General features: G+C 65.0%; 1 protein-coding gene across 6 annotated transcripts in view; it reads right to left on the bottom strand.

The window, feature by feature from the left end:
- Positions 1-1,976: 1,976 nt before the first annotated feature.
- The window catches only part of SEPTIN9 (septin 9), a 126,363-nt gene continuing 114,567 nt past the window's right edge, over positions 1,977-13,772 (bottom strand). For all 6 annotated transcript variants that reach the window (XM_040456529.1, XM_040456528.1, XM_040456532.1 and 3 more), the window contains 9 exons: positions 12,984-13,175; positions 10,904-11,032; positions 10,438-10,519; positions 9,971-10,108; positions 9,217-9,334; positions 8,228-8,323; positions 7,847-7,943; positions 4,921-4,972; positions 1,977-3,879 (listed from right to left, as the gene is read on the bottom strand). In XM_040456529.1, the coding sequence (XP_040312463.1) occupies positions 3,750-3,879; positions 4,921-4,972; positions 7,847-7,943; positions 8,228-8,323; positions 9,217-9,334; positions 9,971-10,108; positions 10,438-10,519; positions 10,904-11,032; positions 12,984-13,175 (1,034 nt within the window). In that variant the 3' untranslated portion in view covers positions 1,977-3,749. The remainder of the gene's footprint in view (positions 3,880-4,920; positions 4,973-7,846; positions 7,944-8,227; positions 8,324-9,216; positions 9,335-9,970; positions 10,109-10,437; positions 10,520-10,903; positions 11,033-12,983; positions 13,176-13,772) is intronic.

Below are 13,772 nucleotides of genomic sequence, written 5' to 3'. Positions count from 1 at the left end.
ATGCAAGTTCACACACAAGGCAACTTCCCCAGCTTTGGAAAAGCCACAGAATTGCCTATTGATTTAATCATCTTCTGGCTTGTTCGGGCCCGGCAGGCCACAGCAGGGAAGACGTGAGCTCAGGACACCTGGGTGCCACAGCACCCTCGGGACGTCCCACCCCCACACAGGGGCTCAGAGCCAGCATGAGGCTATGGCTGGTCCTTGGGACCTCCTGCTCCCCCCAGGATGTGTCGGCAACAGCCTGCGCCTCGCAGCTCCTTAGGAACCCCTTGGGCCAAGGAGTCTGAGACCAGGGGCCTGAGCGGTGGGAGAAGGTGGTGTGGAGTCTACACAGGGTGAGCAACTTGTCCAGCTCGCTCAGGACCTTCCTTCCTGGTTTTAGCACTCAAAGTCCCGCGTCCCTGGAAAACTGGGACAGTAAGCCACCTGGATCTGCGGCAGGGGATTTGCTTGGTTGGGGGAGGGATGGAGCGCCCCATCACTGCGGGCATTCACGGACTGCCCTTGGATGGGAGTGTGGACGGGGGTGTTCTGGTACCAGCCAGACGTGGTAAGTAGGCCCCCGGGGCGAGGAGCCCGATTCCTGAACCGAGACCAAGGCTGGGAGAGGGTGTTGGGCCCTGGAGAGGGTCAGGTCCAGAGACAGCAGCTGGTGCACAGGGATGTGCCAGCACAGGTGAACATGGGGACGCTTTTCATCTGGAGGAGGGAGCGGGGCTTCAGGGTCAAGGAACCGCCAAGAGCAAACAGATCAGAGCCCGAAGGGCCGGGCCCAGCGGCCCCCACGTCTGGACTGACTCCTCTGGAGCCCAGACATCTGCAGTCAGTAACAGACCTCGGGATCCTGGAAGCAGGGGCCCCACGTGGCCACCGCCCAGCGAGTCATTCGGAGATGAAATCCGCTCTGCAAAACGAGCCCACCTGCCCGACAGAAGGGCTGGCTGGGGAGGTCATGCCGAGACCTCGCAGCTCGCGGGGGGCAGAGCAAACCTTGGACCCCAAATCGTCGGAGTCCCAATGCGGGGACTTGTGCTTATCACCTTGCTCCTGAGGCCTGGGGACGGCGGGGGGGGGGGGGGGAGGGGGGGCCCCGGGGGCCCCCGGGCGGGGGGCCCCCGGACAGAGGCGGGGCGGCGGGGAGCGGCGGGGCGTCGGCTCCCCCCGCCGCCGCGGGGGGGGGGGGGGGGGGGGGGGGCCCCCCCGGGGGTGCCGCGGGCTCAACAGCACCCACCCCCCTCCCAAATTCACGTCCTCTCAGAACCTCGGAGTGTGGCCTTATCGGGAAATGGCATGTTTGCAGGTGTAATTAAGGGAAGGACAAGCCGAGCCATCGTGGATTCGGCTGCACCCGAAATCCAATGGGAACGCCTTAGAAGAGGCAGGAGAAAAGGGGACAGCATGGCCTGCCGACCCCTCGGTCTTGGACTCCTGGCTTCCAGGATGTGAGAGGACAGATTTCTGTGGTTTTAGGACCCCCCCCCCCCCACGTGTGGTGGTTTGTGATGTACAGCAAAGGGCTCCAGGCCTCCTTCCCCAGGCCCGCAGGGGGTGTGCAGGGATCCCCCGAAGGCAGCCTCCTAAGCCCGTCTGCCGGGGCCCATGCTCTCCAGAAGGAAGTTCACCAGTACGCAGTTACTGTCAAATACGGACCAGTTCATAGGGTTCGATCTGGTAAAATGAACTTTAAGAAGAAAAACTTCCTTCCCGACGATACAGGGAGAGAAGCGGCTTATGGCGCCTTCCCGTGCAGACCTTTCAAAGCCTCCCGAGAAGTGAATGAATTAGGAAAACTTTGCCCTTCACCTTCCACATAAGCAAGAGCTTCTAAGTCCCCTGACGCCGGTTCCCCGGCCAGAGACTGAGCGGGCCTGGAGGCCACGCTGATGCCAGCCAGCTTCCTCGCAAAGGGGAGCGGTGCCCCTGGGGTCAGGAAGAGAGAGAGAGACAACCAAAAACCCAAACCCAAGAAGCCCTTTCCAGGTTTGCATTTGGAACATTTATTTCAGGAAATACATTTCCAACACTTTTGTTATTTATACAAAAAGACGAATTTCTCAGGAGGCACATAGCAGAGGGCCACTGTGGAACAGAGCCCAGTGAAACTCACAAGTTTTCAAAATCTGGCTACAGAGAAGGAAAGCGAGAAGCCACCCCAAGGCCGTGCCCACCGCGGAGGCCGCCCCGCGCCCCCGGGGCCCCGACGCTGAAGGCGGGGGTTTCCTTCGAAGTCTTGGATCTTGGTTTTGGCAAAAACGCGGCAAGTCGGCAAGTCAACAGTTTCGCCAAGGGGTCCTTCCTGTCTCGGGTGGGGGGGTGAACGTGCAATGCGAGGACATCGTACGTGCACACGCACACGCACAGGCCTGTCCACATCCCCTTCCTCCCGAGGCTCTTCTCGGCGGTGGCAAGAAGCCAGCGGGGGGGTAAGACAGACGTGTACCTCGCCTGTGTCTCGTCTCGTCTCATCGACCTGAGCCAGACCCCGCGCTCTCTGGGAGGCAGCGCGTGTGGTCTGCCGTGCGTGGCGCGGACGGTGCCTGCCGGTGGCCCCACGGAGACAGAGCGTGAGGGGGCGGGGGCGGCAGAGACCGGCTGGGCCACCGTCGGGGAAAACCCGTTCTGCAACCCGACCTTGGGCTGTGCACAGTTGACTTCTGACCTCTCCCTCTTTGGGGGGGGGGGGGGGGGGGGGTCTTTACCGTGGGCTCCGCGGTGGCAGGAGCCCGGGGACATCTAGGGCAACAAAAAGCCTGGCCTCCCACCTCTCGGGGTCATGGTGTCAGCAAGGCCTGGGTCGGGGGGGGCTGGATGTGTATCTGGGGTGACCACCCACGCAGAACTGAACCAGAGCATCTTGGACCAGAGAGATGTCTAGACAGGCAGACAGACAGACAAACACACACACTCTCCCAGTCAGATGGCGGTGCAGGGCGAGGCCCCGGGGACCACTGGGGCCTCTCGGCTCGGGCCCGGCCCCCTGCTGCCCGCACCTGCCACCTCTCTCTCCCCCAGCATCTCCACCAGATTCACTTGCTCGGACCTTCTCAGACGTGGTGGGGGTGGGCTGGAGTGGGGTGCATCCTTTTCCTTCCTTTGAATGACTCAATCCCGGGGGGGAAGGGGGGACGAGGGAGAGATAAGGACCCGTCTCCCTGTCTCCCCGCGCTGGCTCGTGGACGGCTGAGATAAAGGCACTTTCTGCTCCAGGACGAGCGGGCAGGTGGGCAGCAGCCAACGGGCCTCCCCGTGTCTAAGCAACTGGCAACTTGCGTCTCACAGAATTGACTATTCTGCCCTCCGGGTGGGGCAAGGGCGGGGGCTCTGAGTTATGGCCTGGGCCTCGGAGGGAGGAGGGGGCAGGAAGGGGGTCCAGGTCACCAGGCCGGCGGCCGCTCACGGCCACCACGCTCGGAGGCTGTGGCCGAGGGCCACCAGGAGCCGGGCCCGGGGTTGGGGGCTGGCCCTCATCAGCGGGTCCTCTCCTGCTCCTCTTGGCCACGGGACGGCCAGAGAGGCGGCCTCCTCTCCGAGGCCCGCCCGGTCCGGGCCCCACAGTCAGCGGCTACCAAGGAACACACTCAGGAGGGCACACGCCATCTTGTTACTGGGCAGCGTGGAAAGGGGCGGAGGACGACGACAAACGGAGGAAATTATATAAAATAAAACGGGGCGTGTGGGCGGGCCTGGGGGTGGCGGTGGAAGGGACTGGGGGGCGGGGTCCGGGGGGTGGGGGTGGGGGTGGGGGTCTACATCTCCTGGGCTTCTGGCCCCTTCTCCTCGACGCCGTTGGACGTGCTGCCCTCGTGTAGACGCTTCACCCGGTACGCTTCGAAGTGGATGCTGCTGGTGATGTCCTTGATGTTCTGCATGTGTGTCCTGGGGGCGGGGGGCACCGGGAGGTCACAGGGCAGGCCACGGGCGGGGCGGGGCGGGGGCGAGGCGGGCGCTGACCCAGGACTCCCACCGCCTGCCCCCTTCCACCTCCCTCCCCTGCCGCTTGGCTCTCAGGGGGCCCCCAGGAGGGCTCCCAAAGCCCATCAATGGGGCGGGGTGGGGGTGGAGGGGGCAGTCTCCGTGGCAACCCAGACCCTCTCAGCACACACTAGTGCACACACCCGCCCCTCTGTGTCAAGCCTGCGGCCAGTCCAGGCCGGGTGCACACTCCGAGGGGACAGGGCTGGCCTGTCCTTGCTGCCACCCAGAAGCACCAGGCCAGTGGCTAGTGAAGAACCACCGGTCCAGGGGAGCAGCCTGAGCTGGGGTGCTGGTCGACCCTGCGGTCCTGTGCTCAGGATCTCCTCCCCCCCGCGGCCCAACAGGAGAGACTGGAGAGGGGGGTCAGAAGGGCTTACGGTAGGGGTCTTTCGCAGCCAGGCCCTCCAACACGGTGGGTCTAACCCTGGAAGCCACGTCCCACCCCTAACCTGGGGGCCGCAGGGGCCACAGCAGGAGCCCCGCCCTCTCCAATCACTCGCCCAGGCCCAGCCCCCCGGCACCCTCTCGATGGCCTGAGGATGGCTGCTTCCGGGCAAGGAGAAGCCTCTGCTGGATCCAAGCGGTGGGGTCCGGGGACACTGGGATGGTCGCAGGAGACACCACCCCCATGCCCGGCATACAAGGACCCCTCCCTGGGGCCCTGAATCTCACGGGCTCCGGCGGCCGCAGTCCGAACCTGGCCCCTCCCGTCCAGGGGATCTTATCATACAGATTAAGAAGGGTTTTCACTTCCTGCTTCATTTCCCCGGAGGCGTTTTAGACCACGGGCTTCCGAGGTCCTCCTGGGGGGGGGGGGGGGGGGGGGGATGTGCTAGCTGCTGTCCAGGACCCCCGCCTGCTCCCCCACAGTCCACGCTCCTGATTTAGGGCCTTCTGGGGTCTTCAGGGGGCCAAGGCCAGCACCCCACGGCCCCCTCTCACCTGATAAGGAGGTCCCGCAGGTAGGCGAACTCACAGTGGGTGGTGTTCTCAACTGAGGAGACAAAACGGGCTTTAGCGGCACTGGACGCCCCTGCCCTGGTCCCGCCTGTCCCCTGCCCCCCCCCCCCCCCAGTAGATCCTAGGCCAGTCGGCAGAGGAGTCCCTGCTTCATCCGCGGGCACCAGGCGGCTGGCAGGCACCCGGTTCCACAGATCCCACCGTGGCGGGCCTGACCGGGCTCCTGTCCTCCAAAGGGTTCTGTCTAGCAGGGACACGGCCCAGGAACCAGCCGGGCAGCAGTGGGGAGAGGGCTCCCGTAAGGTAGGCCGCTGCTCCCGCTGGGGACCAGGGAGGTCTCCTGGGAAGAGCAGCCCGTCCCAGGGGATCCCGGAGGACAGGAGGGGCGGGTAACAGAGGCAGGCAGGAAGTCGAGCTGGGATTTTAAAGCAGCGGCCAAAGTGGCCCGCTGGGTGTCTTCCCCACGCGCACACACAGGACGCACGGGGACGCGTACTGTGCGTCACCATTTACAGCAAGCTCAGGAACCAGCAACGCGGAACGCCCGCGTTGCCTGGTGACACCCAGAGGCCCCAGGGAGCGACAGGCCCCCGGCCCTGCACATTTAATCCAGTCTTCACACACCCCACGAGATACCACTCTGGCTCCTCCTCTGTGGGCACGAGTCTGTCCCCCCCGCCCCCCCCAAGCCGGCAGGCAGGGTCGGGGCGCAAAACCTCCAAGTGCCTCCGCCTCGCCAAGCTTTCTGGATTTTACTCCCACTGCCTCTTGCCTGGGTTCTACCCACCTCCCCCCACGTCCCCACCCCCGCGGGGCTGGGCCCTCACTAGAACCTTCTGCCACCTAACGTGGAGCAGCAGTGAGAGAACGGTGGCAGGAGCGGAGCCCCGAAGCTGGGAATGTGAGCCTGTGGCTACTGCTTCCTGGCTTGGGGAAGTTCCCTGGCCTCTCTGACCCCCCGTTTCCTTGTCTGGAAAGCGGGGAGGAAATGTCACCCACCTCTCAGGGACACGAGAGGCCTGGATGAGCTGTGTGCTTCGTGACCCCCCACCTTGCTCCCGAGACGCTGCAGGCGGTTTCCGAGGATGGGTAAAGTATCTCGGGAGGGTGCACAGCAAGTCGGAGAGAAGATCAAAGAAGCAAGACCAGGGATGGGGCAGGGTGGGCAAAATCGAGGCAAAAGCGCTTAACAAGCACGCTTGCCGGGGGCGAGCACAGGGCGGCCGGTCCCGTGGCCAGTCATCAGTGCACAGGGTCCCGGGGATTAAGAAGCCACCTGTGTTCTAGGACGTGCGACGGTTCCAAGATGGGGCAGAAGCCTCCTCCGGGTTCCTCGGATGGGAGACCCACCACCTCCCCACCGTCCTTACGAGGTGCTGGGGGACGGTTTCCCAGAAGAATGTCAAGGTGAGCAGGTGCCACGGCACACAGGTCACGGGATATGCGGGCTCGAGGCCCCAACACAGGTGCCGGAAGCAGGAACCGGCCCCACGATTCCTGCGCGCCTGAGCTGGCCACCAGGGGGCAGCAGAGGCGTGCCCGTCACTGGACTGCCCCTCAACCCTCTCGGAGGTCCCCGCTGGCCTTTCTTGTCGGACACCCCTCCACCCTCCAAAACGCACGCCCGCGAAAAAAGGGCCCTAAGGGGCAACGTTTCAGGACGAGCCCAGGTAAAGCCTGGTGGAGAGACTGCCGCGTGGGACACAGAGGTGAGCGGCCCCCACAGAGGCACGTCCGGGATCGAGGCCCTTAGACGAGGGGAGAGCTGCGGAAAGGCAGACCCAGCAGACGCTGGAGAACACCCAGGCAGCGGCTGGTTTAGAACACACTGCCCTGCACCGAACCCGCCAGCACCGGGCACCCCAGGAAGGTCTGGGGACTCTCCACGCTTAGAGCGTTTGCTGCCCCCAAAGCTCCAAGGTCTTTGGGACGTTCTCCTGTTTTGCTAAAGTCTCGGCCCATAGTACCCATTTCAAGGATGGTGAAAACTGAGGCCACGGCGGGGGAGGGGGGGTGGCTAATGACTTGCCCCATTTCACAGAGCGTCAGGGGCGGGAAGAACACCGTGGCCCATCTCAACCTGTCCTTTCTCCCCCGTCTGTTCTAAAGCGAGAGGAAGGAACAGAGTGGACAGATGCCCGGGTACAGCCCACCTAGGGTGTTACCGCCCGAGCAGCTGACCCGTGTCTGCCAGAGCCCCATACATACTTGTGAGCGACAGCTTATGCGGAGAGAACGTCTGAGGACGTAATTGAGGTAAAGAACCAAAGCGGTGGCCATCTTGGATTTCGGGTGGACACTAAGGCAACGACCAGTGTCCTTCCGAGGAGACGGAAAGACAGACACGGTCAGAAGGCTGAAGGCGGAGCGGAGACCGGGGACGCGCCAGGGGACGCGGAGGGTGGCTGGCAGCCACAGGAGGGAGGCCCCGGAACACATCCTCCCTTGGGGCCTCCGCAAGGTACCAGCCCTGCTGACATCTTGACCTCTGGCCTCCAGAACTAGGAGGGTAAGTCTCCGCTCCAAGCCACCCGGTCGGTGCTAATTTGTGACAGCAGCCCCGGGACGCGAAGATGTGGGGGTCCCGGGAAATTCTGCAGGGGGTGCGGGCCGCCTGGCTCTCGGAGCCGGATGCTGCCGGAAGCCCACCCCCGCGCTAGGCCCAGAGAAGTGTGGTAGTTTGTCCAGGGTCACACAGCGCGCCTCCGAATCGGCAGCCCCGGAAACCCAGAACTCGGCGGGATCACGGGGCGCCTCCTCTCTGGATGTTCCCCTGCCCCGTGGGCGGTCGGGATGGAGGGACGGTTCCATCAGCGAACGGCCGGGGCGCCCTGGACAAGCCACTTGCCCCCCTCCCTGTGGCTGAGTGGGGCAAAGCGGTGGACGCAGTCCCCAGAGCACCCAGTACCTTCGATGGTGCCCCACTTGGTTTTCCTTCCGAGGATCCTCCTTCCGTTCACTTGGTACTCGTGGTCGCTGCCCACCACAGCGAACGGGATCATCTCCTGCGGGCGGGACGGGCAGCGCGGGTCACGTGTGTGCGCACAGGCCGGTCCGCGCCCGGGGGCCCTGAGCCCGGGCCCCCCCCCCCCACCGAGACGCTTGGCCTGAGGCGGCCACATGCGGACACGTGGGCTCTGACCCCTCCCGGCCCAGAGACCGCGTTCTCACGGCTCAAGGCCATCACACCCATGACCCCAGTCCCCCCGGACAGGGCTAGGAGACCCCGCCGTGTCCTCTGACAGGAACCGAGGGGCCTCTGGGAACGGCGTCCGGCCAGTCCGCTCACCCGGAACTTCTCGTTCACCAGCCGGTCCTCCGAATCCTCGTCGAACTCCTTCTGGGGGTACACGTCGATGCCGTTGGACAGCAGGTCCGCGGTGATCTGGGGGCCCGGAGGGGAGAGATGTGGGCGCCGTTCGCACAGCGAGCCGGACTGGCCCGCCAGTATCTGCCCACGCTGTGGCCTCCAGTTAGCGAGTGGCCCGGGCCTCGGGTCAAGGGCAGGCTCTACGGGGGCAGGCGACCCTGGCATCTCCAGTTCTGGTGCCTCTTGAGGGGAGGGGGGGCAGCTGCAGGCCCGCCAGGAGAGACGTGCAACCGCCCGAGGGAGCCGGGTCACTGTTCCTGAGCCCCGGGCTGTCTACTCTCTCCAGCTCATCCCGCCCCGAAGACAGCAGCAGCTCAGGGTTGCGGCGTCCTCCCTCGAGCTCTACCTGGAAACCCTCTGTCACCGCAGGCCCCGGATGCCGCACGGGCCCGACTGTCGCCGCCCTTTACAGCATCCGCTACCCGCCATGCACGACATTCCCGTGCACGCCTGTCATTTCCGCCCTAAGCACAGACCCACACCCGTGAGCAGCTTCAAGGGGCTTTCTCCTTCCTTCTCCCTCCTGCAGACACAGCCACAGGAGACAGTCCTTCCCTAAGCATGCTGGGAAAATCCCCAGCATCGGGGCCTTCGTGGAGCCTGGGGGATTAGACCGCAGGGCCTCCTCGCTCACGCCCACTGGGGCGGAGGCTCTGCGGGGCCCCGCGCCTCGGTTCTCCAGGTGGTTCTGACGCGTGGCCGTGTGGAAGCAGCAGCCCAAGGCGCATCCTCCTGCTCGACAGCAGCCCGAAGTGGGGCCGCACGGCAGGGAAGGGAGGTGCGGCCACCTGCCCCCCCCCCCCCCCGCCCCGGGGGGCCCCCCCGTTTGGGTTTTTGCGGCTGGGAGGGGAGCTCCGCCTGCCGGGGCCGCCCCCCCCCCCAGCGAGGAGGAAGGTGGAGAGACCTACCCGCTGTTTGAAGTAGACCCTCTCCTCCAGGGTCAGCGTGTCGGCCTTGGCGATGACGGGGACGATGTTCACTACTTTGCTGAGGCGCTTCATGAACTCGATGTCCAGGGGCCTGAGGCTGGAACGGAATGGCCTGGATGAGTGTTGGGCCGGCAGGGGCCGAAAGGACGGGCACGGGACGAGAGAGGGACGGCGGCCTGCTCCCGGGTGGGTGCATGTCAACAAGGCCAAGGCCGTGGGCTGAGTGCCGGCCAAGCAACAAGCGAGGGACGGCAAGAAGGAAGAGCCAGACAGGAGCGGGCTGAGGACAAGACCAGCTCTGAGCATGGTCCTGGGCGAGGAGTCCTCTCAGAGAGGGGCTGTCATTGCTCAGGTGGCGGTGGGGGCTTCACTCGGGAGGGAGAAGCAGGAGAAGCGGAGAAAGGACCCAGCAGCTCCGGGCCTCCGGGACAGGCTGGCTGGCTGCTATCCAGGGCACCCCCAGAACCTCGCCCACTGGCTCCGGCCTGCCACAGTCTGACGGAAGCTCAGCCTTACCCTCCACCCCCCAGCCCCTGACCAGGCACCTGCTCTCGGTGGGTGTGGGGGTGGCTTCGCGGGGTCCCGGATGGCGGGCACGTTCCCTCCCACCCCGGAGCAGAGCCGTGCCCTCTCTTCCCCTGGGGCGACAGCAGCAGTCACAGACGGGGCACGGGGTCCTGAACCGGGACGGGACAGAACCGCCCCAACCCCCCAGGCCCCGCGTGGGACGTACGAGTGGCCGGTGGCCGGGATGAAGTACAGGCAGCAGTGGACACGCGTGTCTGGGATGCGCTTCTTGCGGTCGATGCTGACCTCCTCCTGCAAGTATCTCTCGTACTGGTCGTTGATGAACTTCATGATGGGCTGCCAACTGCACGGGAGGCCCCCATCAGCCCGCACCGGGACCGGCGCCCGCCCCGTCCCCCCCCCCCCCGGCAGGCCCCCAGCTCCCCGAATCCCAGCCCGGCACCCCATCTTCTACCACAAGGGCCGGGGCTGCTGGGCTTTCTCATCAGAGACCAAAGCCTTACCCGAGAGTCCCCAGACCAGCCTCCCACACGGCCCTTCGACCCCAGGGGGTGGTGGCGGGAGGGCAGGATTCTCGGGGTTTGGGGGCCTCCGAGGGTTTAGCAGCACCGCAGGCCAGGGGCACCCGTGAGCACTCTTCTCCCAGGAGGAGAAGCCCCCGCAGATCCTCACCAGTTCTCATTGTTGATGTGGTCCCCGAACCCCGGCGTGTCGATGACCGTGAGCTTCATGCGGACGCCCTTCTCCTCGATATCTGCACAGAATCACAGCGCCCACCGAGCTCAGGGGGAGACCCCGGACCGCTACAGATACCCCGTGGGTCCCGCCTGCTAGGGACCTGACCGGTCCTACCCCGGGGCCTATACGGGGTGCCCATGGGTGGTGACCAGCGACGACTCCCCAGGTGATGCCGGGGAGATGACAGCCTCCAGGAGCAAAGCCCAGCAGGGGCCAGCGACAGTTATCCTGGAGAGCCCCCTGCCCACGGTGTCTGGTGGAAAACTCAGGTGTCTCCAGGGGGCTCCACCTGACCAAGGGCTGCAGGGGTCCCGGAGGGCATCCCTGAGCCAGACCTTCAACATGCCCAGCTCAGGGGACCTGGCATCGACACCCCCGGCCCCCCCACCCCGGCACTCACCGTGCGTGATGGACTTGATCTCGATGGTCTTGGGGATGCGTTCCTCCGCGGTCGGCTGCACGGACTTCCGGCTGATCTTGGATTTGAAGAGGGTGTTGATTAAGGTGGACTTTCCCAAGCCGCTCTGCCCTGGGGAGGGGACGGGAGCCAATCAGCGGGCCCTGCGATTCAGCGATACCTGGGCGGTGCCCCCCCCCCCCCGCACCCCTCAGCGGGGGCCCCCGGTCAGGAAGAAGGGCCGGGATGCCCAGGTGGTGGCCCGGCTCTCGTGGTGGGTGGCTTGTAGCAGGGCAGGGACCCAGAGTACCCAGCAGGAGCTGAGATGCAGAACAGCACAGGGGAGGCCAAGTGCAGGGCCAAGAGCAGGGACGGCCACAGGCTGGTGCCCACACCAACAGACCCTGCAGCTGAGAGGCTGACTGGCCAGCGAGCCCCCGGGGGCATCAGGCGGCCCCCGAGCCCCAGAAGCGCTCCTGGCCTTGCCGCGTGTCCAGACCTCACCTGACCCGAGTCCCCTCCCACGGCAGGGGGGATGTGCTGGACTCAGCTGTGGCTGGAAGGTCCCTGCTGCTCACAACTGTCAGAATCTAGGGCTGGCCTTGCTGCCGCTACTGCTGAGGACCCGCAGGTCCCGCTCACAGAGCCCTCGATGCGCACCGGGCGCTGTTCTGACTGCGGCTGTGTAACCCTCCGCATCCCGCACCCAGGTGCTGTCACCCTCCCATCTGATGGAGGGGAAAACAGGCACAGAGCCCAGCGTGGGGACCGGAATCCAGCAGCCTAGCTCCAGGGCCCCGCCCTTGACCTGGGGGCGCCCACAGGGACCAGCCGCAGGTGCTTACAGGGTGTCTACTGGGTGCCAGGCATGCCTCATAGGTGCGTGCGCACACAAGACCCACGCTTGCAGCCCTGTTGCTTTACCCCTTCCCTGAGCTGCCTCAGGCCGTGCCAACCAATATATTTAAAAAAATTAAATTACACCCATTTTCCGACTTTGATCATCTGGCAAGGAAAAGCGCGGGCTCCCAGGATGCTGGAGGCCGATGCCGGGAATCCCGGGAGACGCTGTTCAGTGGGCCAGGGATCGGCCTCCCCCGTCCATCTCCCCCCCACAGACCACCTGTTTGTGTCCCCGCCACGCTCAGGGGCAGAGCGACATCAAACGTGCTGATGGCTAAGAGCCTGGAGCTGCTTCGGATTCTGCGTCTCCCTCTCTCTCTGCACCCCCCACCCCCGCCACCCCTGCTTCCACTGTCTTTGTGTCTCAAAAGTGAATAAATGTTAAAATAATTTTTTTTAATAATAAAAAGAAAAGGTCGGAACTGTTATTATTATCACCCTCAGCACTATTGCTTCCCGAGCGCCCATGACCACGTAGGGGCCACACACAATAACAACGGATTTGCCCCTCCCAGCCCTTTGGGGTCAGGATCACTCCGTTTTACGGATGAGAAAATCGAGGCAGGGAGAAGCCCCGGGGAAGACAGGACGAGCACCACGCAGCTTAGTCCGGGCAAAAGTGGGATTCTACCCTGGGTCCACGGAACCCCCAAACAGGTACCCTCCCACCCCAGCTGCGTCTCAGTGGTGGGGGCCCTGCCGTGGGAAGAGGAGGAGGAACTGAGCCCCCGCTCTCTCTGCTCTGTGAGCTGAGTCCTCGTCAGGCCCTCTCTGGGCCTCATCGCTGCCTATAAAGTGGGGCACCCTCTTCACAGGGTTTCTGCGAGGACTGAATGGGACCCCTAGTGGCCGTCCGGTTCTCGTGGGGCCACCGGGAAGCCACCAGCCAGGCCTGCAGAGCCCTACCCAGGGCTGGGCCTGGTGATGCTGCGGTAGAAGGTGCAGGCCACTGGTCGGAGACCAGCCGGGTGGTCTCGGGTTCTTACTACGAGGAGGCCCCCCCGCCCGAGGCGTGGGTGAAGCTGGGGCCCCCCTGGCAGGTACACGGGCACACACACAACGCCACACGCGCCCTGCAGGCCTGGCGTGTCCACACCCATTTTGCACAAGGGCAGACCGAGCCCCGGAGCCCGAGGGGCCGGCCCACGGGGCTGGGTCCCAGTGTGGGGTGCATGCTCACCGACCACCATGATGTTGAACTCGAAGCCTTGCTTCATGGCCTTCCTGCGCATCTGCTCCAGGATGGAGTCGATGCCCACATAGCCGAAGTCCGCAGGGGCCTTCTCGTTCCGGGGCGCGGGCACCTGCTTCAGCCCGGCATCTCTGGGGGTGTCGGCCATGTCGCCAATGCAGCCAGGAGCTGCCTCGGGGGCTGCGGAGAGAAGAGTGGGGGCGTTAGGGGGCCGGACACAACCATCTGCAAAGCGCCCGCATCCTCGGGTGGTTCGGACCACCACGCCAGTTTCTCAGATGGGGAAACTGAGGCTCAGTTGCCCAAAGACCCCTTTGGAACACCCCAGCGCTAAAGATTCCCCCCCCCCCCCCACACACACACACAAGGCACGGGCCGCAGAGCCCTTCGCTCAGCTCCAGGATGGAGTTGACCCCCAGCCCTCCTCTTCCCAGCCTCCACCCTGCCCCAGGGCACCCAGGTGGGCCCTCTCCACCTCCTTCCCTGACTCAAATCGGCCCCAACACCTGCTGCAGCCAGAAGGCCTCAGGACCCTTGGGGTCAAACAGTCAAGTGTTTGCGGCAACCTGTGAGCCAGGGAGGGAGCGAGCATTTGTTGTTCTGTCACTCCTGTCACTCCCGGGTGACAGGTGTTCAATCCCAGGTACCCGCCAGCAGCCCTGGACGCAGAGCAGGCTCCCCCCGGGGCCCATCTGTTCCCGGGCGATGGCAGGCAGACGAGGCCCTGTGGCAGCTCCCTACCCCCCCCCCCCCCCCGGGACAGGGCGCGGGGGGGGG

The sequence above is a fragment of the Herpailurus yagouaroundi genome, unplaced genomic scaffold, assembly GCF_014898765.1.
Source record: "Herpailurus yagouaroundi ecotype Mexico unplaced genomic scaffold, PumYag 217, whole genome shotgun sequence".
NCBI lineage: Eukaryota > Metazoa > Chordata > Mammalia > Carnivora > Felidae > Herpailurus > Herpailurus yagouaroundi.
The sequence above is the reverse complement of the archived record's forward strand: the minus strand, read 5'-3'. Positions and strand labels throughout refer to the sequence as shown.